Genomic DNA, 19,692 nt, shown 5'->3' on the forward strand with positions numbered 1-19,692 from the left:
TACTGGTATCAGGGATGCTAGCTGAATGGGTGTATAACTAACACTGATCTTTTGAGTTGGTTGTATTAACCTGAAAAAAGTATTGTGCTAAGACTTACCACTCCAGAGGGCCTGTCAGTTAGTTTGATTTCTGCAGGAAATATATTTGTTGTACATTCCTTCATGTAAAGTTTTCTAACTCTCAGTCTGATACACTAATCAAGTGAGTAATTTCTCTCTCTCTTACATTTAGCATGGAGAAACGGTTGCTGATGTGCGGACACTGGCCAATGCCTCAACAGTTGATAACATACGGGCTATCTTTGGAAATGCTGTGAGCAGGTAAGTGAAGAGGTATTCATTCAGAGTCAAAGAATTATTATTGCTGATTTTAAGTTGTTAGGTTAAAGCTAGGAAGGTTTACCTTTTTGAAGTTCAGAAAACTGCTTTTCTTGAATAATAAGAAAAAAAATCATGCTTTGCATAATTTTATTTATTTCTATGTCTGCAAAAATCAAAGTTTGCTGATGTGGAAGGAGATCATTATCATCTTTACCCTAGTCATTTTTATTTACAGTTGTCTGTGGTATCTACTACAAGAACTATGATTAGAACTTGTGCAAGCCTGTCATAGAGTACTTGTTATGCGCTTGGTCACAGTTATTACTGTGGCCAATTCAGAGGCACAAAGAACCTTGTAGCGGGGCCACATAGTTAGTGTTAAATGTCAGTTCTGAGTGCGTCTCGTTTCATTGTCCCGTTTACTGTTTGTGCATCAGTTAATGCCGTCCCTGTAAAAGGGGACGGATGATGGAAGGAGACCACAGCCACAAACCTGGAAAACACCTGTTTACAATCAATCAATCACAGCCGTCACAGGATTATTTAAGCCATCAGGAGGAGAAGGAAGGAGAGGAGAGAAGGAGATTTTTTTTCACAATCACGACCACACTGTACCTGTTCTTTTCCATATCGCGCTTAGCCATCCAGTTTGTTTTTCCATCTGCCGGATTTACTTCAAGGACCCCACCACGAGAGACCCCGGGGTAGGACTTAATCATCCACCACACACACGAGGATTCACGGTGAGGCTGTTCCATTTTTTCCAGGGAGAATCAAACAACGCAATTTCAATAATTCAGTCATCCGCTTTCAGGACAGTTTCTTTATTACCGGACTCACGTTCTCACATTTTCAGTTTATCATTCATTGTTGTTATTCGTGTTGTGTGTTTATTTGTTACAGGGACAAGGGAGGGTTTTTGTTGTATATGTGTATATATATATATATATATATATATATATATATATATATATATATATATATATATATATATATATATATATATATATATATATATTTTTGGTGGTGTCTTGTTATTGCTGGGGTGAAGGGATATTTATATTTATATGTTTCTATTTTTTGCATGTCTTATTTTACTTAATACATATAATCCGTTTAATTTTTACATCCTGTTTTGTGTACTTATCTTTTCACCGTCGATTGTGGGGGAAAAGTTTAATTGGTAAGAAGTATGGCTTGATAGTAAGATTATTTCTCAGTCAATTATCCAAGCCACAGGTCTTGGGAGTGTAGCTGCCGGCTGGGTAAAAGGGGTCGGCCGTTACAACCTAACAGTTCATATTGAAGTGGAATTCCTTTGCCAATGCCAATTTTTTTTTTTTTTTTTTTTTTGGGGGGACAGGGAGTTGATTGAGGTGGACATTGAAGAGGAGCGTCTGGCATTCAGATTGAAAGGCTACATCTCTAATGCCAACTACTCAATGAAGAAGTGCATCTTCTTGCTCTTCATAAACCGTATGTGTTCCTTGTAGTGTTGGAGGTAACACATTAAAAGTAATGTGTGTTACATGCTTAGATTACTTTTTAAATCAACGAGTAACCTAGTGCAGTATGTATTTTACTAAAATAAAAAATCTTGTGTTACTTAAAATAAAATAAAAACAAAAGTAACAATGTGTAACCCAGTGTACTCAGGAGATTCCTGTATAATGATGTTAAGACTATGCTATAATCTGCAGATAGCAAAGAAGCAGCCCTTAGGTTATCACACTGGATACTGCACAAACCTTGAGTATGTCTTTATATCTTGCCCATTAAAACTGTAAACAGGTGGAGCCCAGGATTTACAATGAAAGGAATTGATTTATTGTGAAGTATATGAACATACCGTAGATACTCGCGTATTAGTCGATCTCGCAGATAAGTCGAGTGTATTGTTTAAGCCGAAAATTACGAAATTTGTTATGACCCGCGTATAAGTCGAGGGTAAAACTTGACAGCTATCAGAGATAGAGGGCGACAATCAGCTGTTAATGGCAACAAAACTCACTGTCATGTCACAGGCATTCCCCTCTGTGCTTGGAGAAATGCTAGACTCGTTGACTCTGCAACTAATCCTTGCGTGTGCGTGAGTTGCGAAATGTAAACAAAGGCAAGATGGCGTCGATATGTCACAAGGGAGCGAAGCGAGTGCAGAAAAGAAAACACTCGGCAGACGATGTTTTGCACATTATCGCTGAGTCGGACTCTGATTTTTCAGAATCGGATTTTATTGACAGTGATCAGGAATCGAGCAAGAGAGTGAGAAGCCAACATTAGCTGATCGGACACCAGCTGATGCCGCGCCAGCTGATCGCATTCGCGCAGCCGATGCAGCTACCGGACTTCACAAGACAGCATGGCTTGCTGTTGGACACGACAGATCATCCGCTGCTGGACTACTTCAGGCTGCTCTCTCCTGATGCTGCTTTTCAGCTACTGTCAGACGAGACAAACAGGTAGGCAGAGATATTTTTTGAATCGCGGGCTACGCTTGCATCGCACTGATAGCATGTGTTGCCTTGGTTCTTTTGATTCCAAATCTGGTTGCACGTGGCAGCTAATGGTATGTTTGTTATCCAAAACCTGCAAAAGCTAATGCGCAAATTCCAAGTATTTCACAGTTTAAAGAATTATTTAATGAAATTAGAAAAAAACTAGCTAATTAGCAATAGTATTGCTGGCTTATAATTATTTCAAAGACCATGGGAAACGGCAGATGACCGGTGACTTAACACCGTGAAGCGTTGAGTGTACAATGTCATTACCCAAATTCTATGGACAATTGTGTTGCCCCGTGGATAAGTCGATTCTGTTTATTTGAATGAATTTTAAGGCATAAATTTTTCGACTTTTACGCGAGTATCTACGGTAGTTCAAATACAGGGACTGAATGGCCTGCACCAGTGTCCACAGAAACTATTCCAAACCCACAAAGCCAATGTTGACAGGATTGGCAAATTCCTGTGATTTCTCAAGGCATAAATAGTTCTTGGCCAGGTTTGAATTTTCATTGTTCCTGCTAGACCTGAAGTTCAGCTATTAGACAGAACCTCAGTTCCTTTTCCCTGGCATAAACATTTCTAGTGGAACTGAGGAGTGTGATCTCTCAGTAATTGAAACACTTGTCCTTCTTTTTATCAGTTGTGTCCACCATTCCTTAGGCACTTTTCTCACCTTTCTCCCAAAATTAATGAGGTATGACCTAAGGGTTACCAATATAGACCTTTCCGATCATCACAGTGATATAAGGAACTGGCATTGCCCTCTTGGAAGAAGACATATTCCACTGGTTTAAGAGATCCTCAACATGCTCTTTTCACCTCTCAATGATATGACCAGTTTGTTTACACCATTTCACCACTTCTGTTAAGAACAGCCCTTGTGAAATCCGTTCCTTCCAAATTTCCTACTTACATACAAGCTTTAACTTTGGCCATGACATCAGCTGTGGTGGTGTTTTTGACATGCCTGTACCTCTCTGTCAAATCTGGAGACATAGAAGGCATCTTGTTTTCAGCTTTACAGCTGCCCGAATGAATGGGTCCTGGGGCTGCCCCCATCACAGTACCAACAACTATCTTGCCACAACTCGCAGCCACCTCCACTGAGGTCTTGAACACAGAACATTGAAATTCTATATCTCTGACAATTCCCAAAATGCAGTAGAAGCACTTCTGGAGGTGAAAGTTGAACTCATCCTAAACAGAGCAGACTAAGATGTAGTGTATACATTTAAATATATATAAATAGGATTTTTACACAAAACATTTTTTACAGCTTTATAAATACTGTAAGTAAATGTTAAAATACAAAAATAATATACAAAGGCAAGCCAACAAACAGAAGAGAAAACCAAAGCTTCTATTTTAACAAATTCCAAAAAAATTAAATTTGTAGTATCTACAGAAAATGGAGTCTACAGAAAATGGCAGGCTAAATCTGTTTGACCCCACTGTTCAAACCCATCTTGGCAATAAATAGCAACATTGCAAAGTAATTTTTAATATAACAGAGTTTTAACGTTGTTTGTTATTGGTGATGAGGCATACATTCTGAGCTTTCATTTCAAAGTCTAAATAGTTTAATAGTTTAAATCAAAAGATAAAATTGAGAAAGAAACAGAATGGGAAAGCTAAATAGCAGCTTATTGCAATGATTGTCATAATTATTTAAGAAATATGAACAAGCTCTGTATCTTTGCCTTTACTTTTAATTTAATATAGAGTGCACCTTTGTATCATGAATTCTTTCACAGCGGGTGCTACATCTAGTTTCAGAAGAGTTTGTATTCATCTGTTCCTTGCTGTAAGCCATAATTTAACTTGACAGTGAGAGGTTTGTGTGTAACTTTTAGCCTTTTGTTGTCTTTTTGGAGGGCGGATTTAGCAGAATAAAATGCTACCTCCCTGCCTGGATTATAGTAATCCCTCCTCCATCGCGGGGGTTGCGTTCCAGACCCCCCCTGCGAAAGGTGAAAATCCGCGAAGTGGAAACCATATGTTTATATGGTTATTTTTATATTGTCATGCTTGGGTCACAGATTTGCACAGAAACACAGGAGGTTGTAGAGAGACAGGAACGTTATTCAAACACTGCAAACAAACATTTGTCTCTTTTTCAAAAGTTTAAACTGTGCTCCATGACAAGACAGAGATGACAGTTCCGTCTTACAATTAAAAGAATGCAAACATATCTTCATCTTCAAAGGAGTGCATGTCAGAGAGAGGGAGAAAAAAGCAAACAGTCAAAAATCAATAGGGCTGTTTGGCTTTTAAGTATGCGAAGCACCACCGGACAAAGTAGCTGCAAGGAAGGGAGCAAGCATTTTTCAGCATTTTTTAGAGGAGCGTCCGTATCCTCTAGGCCAGTATGCGAACAGCCCCTCTGCTCACACCCCCTCTGTCAGAGTGAGAGAGGAAAGCAAACAATCACAAATCAATAAGTGCTGTTTGATCTTTTAAGTATGCGAAGCACCATGCGGGAAGCATATCGCTTGCAAAGCAGCCACATGTAAGCCCAGCAAAGAAGGGAGCACTGTGAAGGTAATCTTTCAGCGTTTTTTGAGGAGCGGCCGTGTCCTCTAGGGGTGCGAACAGCCCCCGTGCTCACAATATATTTGAGGAGTTTAATACATAATACGCGCTGTGGTTGGGTAGCTTCTCAGCCATCTGCCAATAGCGTCCCTTGTATGAAATCAACTGGACAAACCAACTGAGGAAGCATGTACCAGAAATTAAAAGACCCATTGTCCGCAGAAATCCGCGAACCAGCAAAAAATCCGCGATATATATTTAAATATGCATACATATAAAATCCGCGATAGAGTGAAGCCACAAAAGTCGAAGCGCGATATAGCGAGGGATTACTGTTATTATTTATGCAGCAACAATAAGGTTTATATTGAACCATGTCTATATTGCACATCTTAAGCATTCTAGTACATAAGTGTTTTTATCTTTCTTTATTTTTCAGATCGACTGGTGGAGTCTAATGCACTGAAAAAAGTTATTGAGACTATTTATGCTGCTTACTTACCTAAAAATACACATCCCTTCCTCTACCTCAGGTGAATAAGAATCCCACAGTGTTTCCAAAAGGTTTCTTCTGATTTGTTCCGTGGTAGTATTCACTTTTGCCCTGCTTAATCTTCTGGTCTGATTTTTCTTGTATAGCTTTAACATCTTTCTCTTTTGGCAGCCTGGAAATTGCTCCTAATAATGTGGATGTGAATGTCCATCCAACAAAGCATGAAGTCCACTTCCTCCATGAGGACAGTATTATAGAGATTGTGCAGAAGCGTATTGAAGAAAAGCTACTTGGCTCTAATGCTTCACGTACTTATTTCACACAGGTATATGGTGCATAAATGAAAAATGATAGTTTATTGTTTAATTTCCATTTAATCTGTGTCCCAGGTTTACTTCTGTATATGTTGTATTGGTTTATTTTCATATGTGGAAATCATGTGTATTGGAAACTGCAAAATAATGTTCCTTAAACATTTGCAGCCTACATTGCTGCCTTTGAAGATGTTATTTCCTTATAGTATTGTGTTGATTTTTACTTTATTGAGCAGAAAAATATTATAATAATCCACTGTACTTTTATCGATTTATACAGTCTTTATTTTTTAAGTTACATTTATTTTCAATTTTAATCATCTTTTATTTTTGTAATTTTATGGAAATTTTGTCCTTAAGTGGCTTGTTAGAAACTTTAGACATTGACAAACCTAACCAAATTTGACAAACGAGAGGAGACCATTCAGTCCATCTAGCCCATTTGTTTTAGCTAATAGCTAAGCTGTCCCAATATCTCTTCCACATTATTCTTAAAAATTTCAAGATTTCTGCTTCAATTTCCTGTCTCTGTAGTTTGTTCCAGAGTCCCACAACTGATTGCATAAAGAAGTGCTTCCTGGCTTCAGTTTTAAATGTACTTCGCCTTAATTTCCACTGATGTCCTCAAATTACGTGATTCATCCTTAAACTGACAGAATTTTGCTGGATCTACTTTATCAATACCTTTGAGGATTTTAAATACCTGGATTAGGTCCCCATGCAGTATCCTCTCCTAGAGACTCTTCTTCTTAAACTTTAGGCTGCTCCCGCTAGGGGTTGCCACAGCGGACCATCTTCTTCCATATCTTTCTGTTCTCTGCATCTTGCTCTGTTACACCCATCACCTGCATGTCCTCTCTCACCACATTCATAAACCTTTGCTTAGGCCTTCCTCTTTTCCTCTTCCCTGGCAGCTCTATCCTTAGCATCCTTCTTCCAATATACCCAGCATCTCTCCTCTGCACATGTCCAAACCAATCCAGTCTCGCCTCTCTGACTTTATCTCCCAACCATCCAACTTGAACTGACCCTCTAATGTACTCATTTCTAATCCTATCCATCCTTGTCACACCCAGTGGAAATCTTAGCATCTTTAACTCTGCTACCTCCAGCTCTGTCTCCTGCTTTCTAGTCAGTGGCACCGTCTCCAACCCATGTAACATAGCTGGTCTCACTATCGTCCTGTAGACCTTCTGTTTCACTCTTGCTGATACCCAACTGTCACACATTACTCCTGACACTCTTCTCCACCCATTCCACCCTGCCTGCACTCTCTTTTTCACCACTCTTCCACAATCCCCAATACTCTGTACTGTTGATCCCAAGTATTTAAACTCATCACCTTTGCCAACTCTACTCCCTGCATCCTCAGCATTCCACTGACCTCCCTCTCATTTACACACATGTATTGTGTCTTGTTCCTACTGACCTTCATTCCCCTCTAGAGCATATCTCCACCTCTCCAGGGTCTCCTCAACCTGCTCCCTACTATCACTACAGATCACAATATCATCAGCAAACATCATAGTCCACGGGGACTCCTGTCTAATCTCATCTGTCAACCTGTCCACCATTGCAAAGGCCAAGGCTCAGAGCCGATGCCTGATGTAATCCCACCTCCAACTTGAATGCATCCGTCACTCCTACCTCAGACCTCACCACTGTCATACTTCCCTCGTACATATCCTGTACAACTCTTACGTACTTCTCTGCCACTTCTGACTTCCTCATACAATACCACAGCTCATCTCGAGTCACCCTGTCATATGCTTTCTCCAGGTCCACAAAGACACAATGCAACTCCTTCTGGCCTTCTCTAAACTTCTCCATCAACATCCTCAGAGCAAACATTGCATCTGTAGTGCTCTTTCTTGGCATGAAACCATACTGCTGCTCACTAATCATCACCTCACTTCTTAACCCTAGCTTCCACTACTCTTTTCCATAACTTCATGCTGTGGCTCATCAATTTTATTCCCCTGTAGTTACTGCAGTCCTGCACATCCCCCTTATTCTTAAATATCGGCACCAGAACACTTCTTCTCCACTCTTCAGGCATCCTCTCACTTTCCAGGATTCCATTAAACAATCTGGTTAAAAACTCCACTGCCATCTCTCCTAAACACCTCCATGCTTCCATAGGTTTGTCATCTGGACCAATGGCCTTTCCATTTTTCATCCTCTTCATAGCTGTCTTTACTTCCTCCTTGTTTAATCCTTTGCACTTCCTGATTCACTATATCCACATCATCCAACCTCTTCTCTCTCTCATTCTCTTCATTCATCAGCATCTCAAAGTACTCTTTCCATCAACACACTCTCCTCGCTTGTGAGTACGTTTCCATCTTTATCCTTTATCATCCTAACCTGCTGCACATTTTTCCCAGCTCTGTCCCTCTGTCTAGCCAATCGGTACAGGTCCTTTTCTCCCTCCTTAGTGTCCAGCCTCTCATACAACTCATCATACACCTTTTCTTTAGCCTTTGCCGCCTCTCTCTTCACCTTGCGCCTTATCTCCTTGTACTCTTCTCTACTTTCTGCATCTCTCTGACTATCCCACTTCTTCTTTGCCATCCTCTTCCTCTGTATACTCTCCTGTATTTCCTCATTCCACCACCAGGTTTCCTTTTCCTCCTTCCTCTTTCCAGATGTCATGCCAAGCACCCTTCTTGCTGTCACCCTTTATCTGCTGTACCTGCTGTAGTTTCCCAGCTGTCTGGTAACTCTTCACTGCCACCCAGTGCCTGACTCACCTCCTCCCTGAACTCAAACTTGCAGTCTTCCATTTTCAACTTCCACCATTTGATCCTTGGCTCTGCCCTCACTCTCTTCCTCTTCTTGATCTCCAATGTCATCCTACAGACCACCATCCTATGCTGTTTAACTACACTTTCCCCTGCCACCACTTTGCAGTCTTCAATCTCCTTCAGATAAACTCTTCTGCATAGGATGTAATCTACCTGTGTACATCTTCCTCCACTCTTGTATGTAACCTTATGTTCCTCCCTCTTCTTAAAATGCGTATTCACCACAGCCATGTCCATCCTTTTGGCAAAATCCACTATCCTCTGACCTTCTTCATTCCTCTCCTTGACACCATACCTACCCATCACCTCCTTGTCTCCACTGTTCCCTTCACCAACATGCCCATTGAAATCCGCTCCAGTCACCACTTTCTGTCCCTTGGGTACACTGTTCATCACTTCATCCGTGCATATGCACTAAAAACATTCATCATCACACCTCCAATTTCCAGCTTCATTATCATTACTCTGCCTGACACTCTTTTCACCTCCAAAACACTCTTGACATATTGTTCCTTCAGAATAACTCCTACCCCATTTCTCCTCCCATCCACACCATGATAGAACAATTTGAATCCACCTCCAATCCACCTGGCCTTACTACCCTTCCATTTTGTCTCTTGCACGCACAATATATCAACCTTCCTTCTCTCCATCATATCTGTTAACTCTCTCCCCTTACCAGTCATTCTGCCAATATTCAAAGTTCCTACCCTCAGTTCCACTCTCTTTACTTTCCTCCTCTCCTCCTGCCTCCGGACACGTCTCCCCCCTCTTCTTCTCCTTCTTTTTCGGCCAACAGTAGCCCAATTTCTGCCAGCACCCTGTTGGCTAACAGTACTGGTGGCAGTCGTTGTTAACCCAGGGCTCAACCGATCCGGTATGGAAATTTGTATTGTTGTCCACATATTAATTTGCAAAATTTTACACCAGATGCCCTTCCTGACGTAACCCTCCCCATTTATCTGGGCTTGGGACTGGCACAAAGAAACACACTGGTTTATGCATCCCCTGTGGCTGGGTTTCCTCTCCTAGAGACTAAACAGGTTTAATTCTCTGAGTCTGTCAAAGTAGGACATTTTCTTAAGTCCTGGGATGCATCTCTGTACAGCTTCAGGTGCTGCTATGTCTTCCTTGAACCCCAGTGTCCAGAACTGCACACAATACTCCAGATGCAATCTTTTGAGTGCATTATATAGTTTGAGTATAATGTCCCTTGGCTTAAATTCAGCAGTTTTTAATATATAACCTAACATTTTATCTTTCTTTTTAATTACTTCTGTGCATTGCTTAGTGAATTTGTAAGCAATGTAATTTGATGTTCCTTTTGCCCAAGTGTAGCACTTTGCACTTTTCTGCATTAAACTACATTTTTCAGGTGTTCACCCAGTTCTTAATGTGTTCCTGGTCATTTTGAATTCTATTTAAATTTAAATTGTAATTTTAGCGTCATCTGTGAATTTGACAAGATCCACATTACTAACTGAGGGGGCCGTAGCCGCAAAGAGACGTACTGCGCAGGCGCCCCAAGAAATTAGGCACCGCGAGAGGCGGCCGCGACCACAGAAAAAAGGAGTGAGCACAGAAAAAAGGAGTCAAAGAAATGAGGCGCCGCGACCACAGAAAAAAGGGAGTCAGCACAGAAAAAAGGAGTCAAACGCAGGCGACGCACACAGCGCCGCACGAAAGCCATTGCACACGAAACTAGCACACAAAAAAAAAGAAGCCGCTCGTGCCCCAAAAATCCCACACCCACCTCCAAGCAGCCCCCCCTACAAGCAACGGACGGGACACACACAAAGAGGAGGATTCAACAAGCCCCTGGCACACAAAAAGAAAGAAGACGCTCGCGCCCCACCAATCCCACCACCCCCTCCAATCAACAAACCCCCCCCCCAGACGCTGGCAAAGCACACAGCGGCGCACGAATCCCATTGCACACGAAACGGGACGCACACAAAGAGGAGGATTCAACAAGCTCCTACCACACCAAAAAAAAGAAGCCGTGACCGCCACACCAAGCCCATTAGAGACGAAACGGGACAGACTACGGACATGGCACACGAAACGTTCACAACAACGACGATTCAGACCCACAAACACACTAACATCAATAAGAAGTGACACCCAAAGCCCCATTTCTAAAGGAACCGTCCGCAGACACCTGCTAAACGATTGCGCCACTTAGCTGACAACGCGTTCAATAATGAGTCCACTATTGAGGAAAATTCATTGGGATTAATGAATGTCATTTGCAATCATTGTCATTCACTTAACTTCCCTGAAGAAACAACTGGCAATACAAGTAATGAATGTACACGTTGTTGTCAAAAGGGTCAGATTACACTGCCTCCTTTACATTCATATCCTGAATATCTACAGAAGCTTCTAACTAACGATGTACCTGAAAGTAAAAACTTTATGAACTGCATTAGATCCTACAATAGTTCATTTGCTTTTGCATCTACCGGAGTAAATATCAGGCCACCAAAAGGCAATGGCCCATACTGCTTTCGCATATGTGGACAAATATTGCATCGCATTGGAACAGTGCACCCTGAAACAAATCAACAACGCAAATATGCACAAATCTACACACAAAGCCCCATTTCTAAATGAACCGTCCGTATTAAACATACGTCATCTCAACACGTTCACACTATGCAGCATAGGTGGATCTCATTACAATAAGGCACTATTAACCGTTCAACCGCAGAAAAGGCTCCATATTAACAGTGAGTGCGATCCTCCTTATTACTTATCCATATTTATCACGCTCAAGAACAAACAAGTCATAAATTCACGATCACGGGTACAAAACGATACGGCTCGAGTAACGGGACCAAACACAATTCACACTATGCAGCATAGGTGGATCTCATTACAATGAGGCACTATTAACCGTTCAACCGCAGAAAAGGCTCCATATTAACAGTGAGTGCGATCCTCCTTATTACTTATCCATATTTCTAACGCTGAAGAACAAACAATTCATGAATTCACGATCACAGGTACAAACCGATACGGCTCGAGTAACGGAACCAAACACACGAACCCGCATGAAAAAAAACAATACACGTCGCCTCCAACGCGCTTCTGAAACTCTGGAAGAAAAAATGTCTCGGCTCCAAAAACACAAAGCTCAACTAACACAGTTACATAAACGAACCCAAATGGACAGACACACTGAACGTGGACGCATGCAGCGCGCGTCTCACAGTACTGCATCGAAACAGGCACGGCTTCAAAACGAAACACCTCCCGTCTCAGACATACAGAAATGGCAGCGAGGGGACAAAATAAATAAACGCAGACGTCTACACCGCGCATCTCAAATGCCGGAAAACAAGCAGGCAAGGCTCCAAAAAGAGAAAGCTCAACTGACTGACATACAAAAACGGGCAAGGCTCAATACAAACAATGCACGCCGTAAACTACAACGGGCTTCTCACACCTCACAGGCAAATTGATTACAGCTCCAAAACAACACGTCCCAAATACTGAACATACAACGACGCGCCTCTCAAATGGCACAAGCAAAATATACACGTCACGGACATCAACGACAGACACCTGCTAAACGATTGCGCCAGTTAGCTGACAACGCGTTCAATAATGAGTCCACTATTCAGGAAAATTCATTGGGATTAATGAATGTCATTTGCAATCATTGTCATTCACTTAACTTCCCTGAAGAAACAACTGGCAATACAAGTAATGAATTTACACGTTGTTATCAAAACGGTCAAATTAGACTGCCTCCTTTACATTCATATCCTGAATATCTACAGAAGCTTCTAACTAACGATGTACCTGAAAGTGAAATCTTTATGAACTGCATTAGATCCTACAAATCGATATCCACTATGAACATTAACAGTGGCACTGCACATGACATCCGTCTTGCAAAACTGTTAATTATTGATGAATGTACAATGGCATCCACTCACTTACTCAACACCATTCATAAACTTCTACAAACGTTTATGAATAATAATCTTCCCTTTGGAGGAAAGGTACTTTTATTACGAGGAGATTTTACACAGTGCTTAGCTATTGTTCCACATTCCATGCGCTCAGCTATTGTTCAGTGCACCTTAAAATACGCAGACAATTGGCATTGCTTTCAAAAGATACAGTTAGTACAAAACATGCGATGTCCACATCCACATCATAACAATTGGTTATTACAACTGGGAGATGGTACACTCACCAATACAGATAGACTTCACCCAGATATTATTACAATTCCTCAAGCCTTTATCTGCGCCGACTTACTTACAGACAGATTTGGAACAGCAATCTCATTAGACCAAATGCCCCTTTTAACACAACGCACTATATTATGTCCAAAAAATATTAATGTGGAAAACATAAATACCCAAGTCATTGCATTACTTCCTGGAGAGACACAACTCTTTCTAAGCTCTGACAAACTTGACTCTGATCACGACAATAACCATCTTCATTGACCTTACAAGTTCTGACCTGGAATTACCTTTTACACTTAAACGGCGTGTACAAAGACATTTTCCAATAAACCTTTACACTGTGCCACACACTTTATTGTTTGCTTTCTATTTGCATCATCTACACCTTCACACTATTCTATATCTCATTCATACATCACGCTCTTTCTCATTCCCAACACCAGGGGTTGGCGAGCGAAGCGAGCAGGGGGCGGAGCCCCCTAGTTACTAACTATACCAGAACCATTGTCATTAATATAAATCAGAAAAAGTAATAGTCCAAGTACAAACTCCTGACACTGATGACCTTGCTGTTTGTGGAGCATTCCCCTCTTATCTGTACTACTTGTCTCCTGCTGGTTACCCAATTAGAGATCCAGTTTTATAAGTCACCTTTGATGCCTTCAGCATCTATTTTCAGAATTAATCTTTGGTGTTGGACTTGTGGATGCTAGGGGTCACTGTTTCCCCTTAAACCCAACAGACAGACATGCAGAATACAGGTTAAATGCACCAAGAAGATTTTCTTTTCTTTTCTTCTTATACCGTGCCCTCCAAGCACCATAGCCACCAATAAACAAGCAAGTAAACACAATAAGCACAATATTCTCTTTTTCTTTCTCCTCCACACCTCCCAGCGAGTTTTGTACACCTGTACCTGACTCTGGCTTGGTTGCTGGGTTTCCAGCAGTCCTTTATATAGCTTCTGTTCTTCCTCCCACGTGACTTGCCAGCACTTTTGGGTCAGATGGAGAATTCCAGGTCTTTAATCAGCTTGGAAGTACTTCCGGGCTATAAGGGAAGCATGACCCCTCTGTCACAAGAGTTTAGGTACTGATATTACTTTTTTTAGAAATAAAACTGTTTCTTTTTGATTGAGTTTAGTCATTGACACCACCGAGGCTTGAAAGAATCAGTCATAAAGCAGTTTTTTCTTGTTTTTTTACGTTTCCCCATCGAATTAATAGTTTTTATGTAATCTAGTCTAATCTCCCCCAAGAAGGACAGGACAACCCGAAAAGAGGCCCAAACAGAGAATGGATGAGTGAGGAGGTGCACACACAGAGTTTTTAAGAGAAAGTGTAGCCTATGCTGACCGGATCAGAGTTAACTTTCAGTTGCAGGTTCGTGTTTCCTTAAAGGTGCATGAGTGTGTCCTTCGCAGTAAGCAGTAGCTTACCTTGTAGCTGTGAGCTGAAGATCAATGTCCTGCTAGGCATCTTTTGTTCTGACTTAAGTGTGCAGACTTGTCAGCTCATCTTTGATTAATGCCTCTAGTTATCAGATGATATTCAGAAAGCCAACTGACAAATTGCTGGCTAATACTAACGCTACAGAAGAGTTCATACAATCCAATTAGAGTCCTTTTGTTATGCAGGTGAGTTAAAGGCAGCTGGCTTTTTAATTCACTTTTAAGTGTTTCACTTTCAGCCAAAAGCAGATTTAATATTAATTTGGATACTCCACTAATGCAGGGAGAAGCTCTGTACAAGGTTATGACTTGCCTAGGTTTTTCTCATTACATATTCTTTTTATATTGCCGGATAAGGAATTTTTATCATAGCAGCTCCAGTAAAAGTTAGTGTAACTGTACATGCTATGTCTAATTTCAGTTTTCAAAAATAACTGCTTAGCTTACTGACAAGGACTATAAGACTTGATGGGAAGCTGAGTTGCCTTTTTTAAGAATCAAAATGTTTTGGAACTATTTAGTGAAGTAAATCATGCTACAGGATCACCAGTGCTTACTAATGTATAGTTCACCTGTATATCTGCAGATATGTAAATTAATAATAAGTGAATGTGCTTTGTGTTTTCCCTTAAAAAGGTCACTTAATAAAATTCAAGTGGTTATACTTGAATTATGCAATCTAGTAATGATGACTGGAATTGGAAAGTTGTTTTTGGAATACATTTTATTTTGCCTTGTGCCCAGTGCTGCCAGGATAAACTTTGGCTCTCCACAATCTTGTGTCATGTGGAAAAGATTCAGAAAATGTGATAGTGATACAAAATGTGATGGTGACTTGCAAAGCATTCTAGAGTTGAGTGTACAAGGAGTACAGTGATTCTATCATGAAGTAATTAAAAATTCACAAAACATTTTTTTTTCTTTTCGAGTGTAATGTAGCATGTCAGACACCTTCAATAGAGCATAATGCTAATTTACATCTGCAGTTTGCTACATTTATATATTACAGTATCACTCCACAAATTGGAGTAGTCTTTGTTTATATTATCTGTTGAAAGTGCTTTAAAACTTTTTTCAGCCGAGTAGTACAGTACTTCTTTAATTGCATATGGGTGTCTGTGAAGAAAATCATTTATTTGTTTTTTTGTTTTGATATATGATTGTACAACTTCATAAATATGCATACTCATATATATTGCTAATATAGAAGAAAGAATTTCCTTTAGCCTCACCTAAAAGGTGGAGTACATATATATACAGTACTGTGCAAAAGTTTTAGGCACGTGTGAAAAAATGCTGTAAACAAAGAATGCTTTCAAAAATGGAAGCGTTAATCATTTATTTTCATCAATCAACAAAATGCAGTGAATGAACAAAAGAGAAATCTAAATCAAATCAATATTTGGTGTGACCACCCTTTGCCTTCAAAACAGCATCAATTCTTCTAGGTACACTTGCACACAGTTTTTGAAGGAACTCGGCTGGTAGGTTGTTCCAAACATCTTGGAGAACTAACCACAGATCTTCTGTGGATGTAGGCTTCCTCACATCCTTCTGTCTCTTCATGTAATCCCAGACACACTCGATGATGTTGAGATCGGGGCTCTGTGGGGGCCATACCATCACTTCCAGGACTTCTTGTTCTTCTTTACGCTGAAGATAGTTCTTTATGACTTTGGCTGTATGTTTGGGGTCATTGTCCTGCTGCAGAATAAATTTGGGGCCAATCCTACGCCTCCCTGATGGTACTGCATGATGGATAAGTATCTGCCTGTATTTCTCAGCATTGAGAACACCATTAATTCTGACCAAATCTCCAACTCCATTTGCAGAAATTCAGCCCCAAACCTTCAAGGAACCTCCACCATGCTTCACTGTTGCCTGCAGACGCTCATTATTGTACGGCTCTCCAGCCCTTTCAAATTTTGACTCATCAGTCCAGAGCACCTGCTGCCATTTTTCTGCACCCCAGTTCCTATGTTTTCGTGCATACTTGAGTCGCTTGGCCTTGTTTCCACGTTGGAGGTATGGCTTTTTGGTTGCAAGTCTTCCATGAAGACCACTTCTGGTCAGACTTCTCCGGACAGTAGATGGGTGTACCTGGGTCCCACTGGTTTCTGCCAGTTCTGAGCTGATGGCACTGCTGGACATCTTCCGATTTCGAAGCTTGATGTGTCTTTCATCTGCTGCATCCTTGGCCGACCACTGCGTTTACAATCCTCAGTGTTGCCCGTTTCTTTGTGCTTCTTCAAAAGAGCTTAAACAGCACATTTAGAAACCCCAGTCTGCTTTGAAATCTTTGTCTGGGAGAGACCTTGCTGATGCAGTATAACTACCTTGTGTCTTGTTGCTGTGCTCAATCTTGCCATGACATGCCATGCCATGTCTTCCACAACCTCACCTTGGTAGCAGAGTTTGGCTGTTCCTCACCCAGTTTTAAGCCTCCTACACAGCTGTTTCTGCTTCAGTTAATGACTGTGTTTCAACCTACGTGTGACATTGATGATCATTAGCACCTGTTTGGTATAATTGGTTGATCATACACCTGACTATAATCCTACAAAATCCCTGACTTTGTGCAAGTGTACCTGTAAGAATTGATGCTGGTTTGAAGGCAAAAGGTAGCAACACCAAATATTGATTTGATTTAGATTTTTCTTTTGTTCGCTCACTTTGCATTTTGTAAATTGATAACAATAAACAATCATTATTTATATTTCTGAAAGCATTCTTTGTTTACAGCATTTTTTCACACCTGCCTAAAACTTTTGCACAGTACTATCTATACTAATTAATAAAAGGCAAAGCCCTCACTGACTGACTGACTGACTGACTCACTCACTCATCACTAATTCTCCAACTTCCCGTGTAGGTAGAAGGCTGAAATTTGGCAGGCTCATTCCTTACAGCTTTCTTACAAAAGTTAGGCAGGTTTCATTTCGAAATTCTACGCGTAATGGTCATAACTGGAACCTGTTTTTTGTCCATATACTCTAATGGTGGAGGCGGAGTCACGTATAGCGTCATCACGCCTCCTACGTAATCACGTGAACTAAAAACAAGAAAGAGATTTACAGCACGAGTCAAACGCGGGAACGAAGGTAAATGACGTTAATTTTTGAGTGTCTTTTAATACTGTGTAAGCATACATATTAACACATGTGCAATTAAACGTGTGCATTTACGGGGTGATTTCTCAGGCTTAAAAGCTCGCCTTTTATCAAACGCGGGAACAAAGGTAAATGACGTTGTTGAGTGTCTTTTAATACTGTGTAAGCATACATATTAACACGTGCAATTAAACGTGTGCATTTACGGGGTGATTTCTCAGGCTTAAAAGCTCGCCTTTATAAACATATTCATGAGTGCATGTACTTCGGAAACAAAGCACCGTGTAAACCTAAAGTTTAAATTAAGTTCATAGACCTACAAAAGGTTGCCATTGATTTCAGGCAAGATTGCTTTTCTCCTGTACAACTATACGTTGCATTCTCAAGAGTGTGCTTGCACGGCTTGGTCATATTACAACCGGAGTGCTGAACTGATAACGTGGTATACAAACAGAACTATAACAATCGTAAAAAAAGAAGAAAAAAAAAAAGCAAAGAACTCTTGCATTTAATAAAAAGGTTCCTTCCTTGGCGTTGGTTTATAAAACAGCGGAAAAGCTGTGTTAAGGCTGCTTCACAAAAAAACTGATCCTTGATATAGATATATATATATGTATGTATGTCTATATATATATATATATATATATATATATATATATATATGTAAGCTTATAAGTACTGCCTTACTTCTCTTTAAGAAAGGAAGATGTAATGATACTTGATTTAAACGATTCCATGTCTTGGTGGGTTTGCGTAGCTTATTGTCAATATCTTTACACCTGTTTTTAAGATTTATTGACTGAAACGGGCTTTCACGAAAAAGTTAGGGCTTTGCTACAGGATACACCCTCCACAAGTTAAGGAAGTAAAAATAAAATTATATATTTCTGTTTTATTTAAACCTTTTAAGTTCGTATGCATAGCCCCATTTGGCTGTTTTAGTTTTTTTTTTCTTTCTTCAGTAGTATTTAATCTCCTTAAAGAAAAAGAACATATGCATTTTACTTTTTTTGTATCTCTTTAGTAATATTTTAGTGTAAAAGGATAACCAGTATTTAAACCTTTTATGTTACTTTATAAAGTTATTTTACACAATGTTGAAAAATTAATAAGAAAGCTACATATTTTGGCAGCAGCTGCTTTAATTTTCAATGAAATGAAAAAAGCTCTCCAAGAGAACACCTCAATGAAGAAGAAACAGTTTGCACTATCTAAAAAGGAGAAACCCTCCTTTATAAAGGTTTGCTGCAGATGACATAACTGAAAATAAATTAATACTTCCTATGTGTATAATACATATTTATCTATTTTACTTATGCCTTTATTCCAGCAACTTGCAACATCTGAGGTACAATTTGTTACATTACTTTTGTTTTTTGCAGCACAGGCAGGTGAAGTGACTTCCTCAGGGTCACACAGTGGTGTCAGTACCAGGATTTGAACTGACAAGCTCCGGGTTTGCTGAAATAATACTGAAGAAAGAAAAAAAACGAAAACAGGCAAATAGGGCTATGCATACAAATGTCCATCCATCCATTATCCAACCCGCTATATCCTAAATACATGATCCAATGCCTGCCAACACAGGGCACAAGGCAGGAAACAAACCCCGGGCAAGGTGCCAGCCCACCGCAGGGCGCACACACCCACACACACCACGGACAATTTAGAATCGCCAATGCACCTAACCTGCATGTCTTTGGACTGTGAGAGGAAACCGGAGTACCCGGAGGAAACCCAGACAGACATGGGGAGAACATTCAAACTCCACGCAGGGAAACGAACTCCTTACTGGCACCTTTCACTGCGCCACCATGCCGCCCGTATACAAACTTAAAAGGTTTAAATAAAACAGAAATATATACCTTTATTTTTACTTCCTTAACTTGTGGAGGGTGCATCCTGTAGCAAAGCCCTAAGTTTTTTCATGAAAGTCCCTTTCAGTCAATAAGC

General features: G+C 40.4%; 1 protein-coding gene across 2 annotated transcripts in view; it reads left to right on the top strand.

Moving 5' to 3' along the window:
- The window catches only part of mlh1 (mutL homolog 1, colon cancer, nonpolyposis type 2 (E. coli)), an 84,836-nt gene that overhangs the window by 34,516 nt on the left and 30,628 nt on the right, over positions 1-19,692 (top strand). For both annotated transcript variants that reach the window (XM_051936087.1, XM_051936088.1), the window contains 4 exons: positions 233-321; positions 1,685-1,797; positions 5,797-5,890; positions 6,022-6,175. In XM_051936087.1, coding sequence (XP_051792047.1) covers positions 233-321; positions 1,685-1,797; positions 5,797-5,890; positions 6,022-6,175 — 450 coding nt within the window. The remainder of the gene's footprint in view (positions 1-232; positions 322-1,684; positions 1,798-5,796; positions 5,891-6,021; positions 6,176-19,692) is intronic.

Source organism: Erpetoichthys calabaricus, chromosome 13 (assembly GCF_900747795.2).
Source record: "Erpetoichthys calabaricus chromosome 13, fErpCal1.3, whole genome shotgun sequence".
NCBI lineage: Eukaryota > Metazoa > Chordata > Cladistia > Polypteriformes > Polypteridae > Erpetoichthys > Erpetoichthys calabaricus.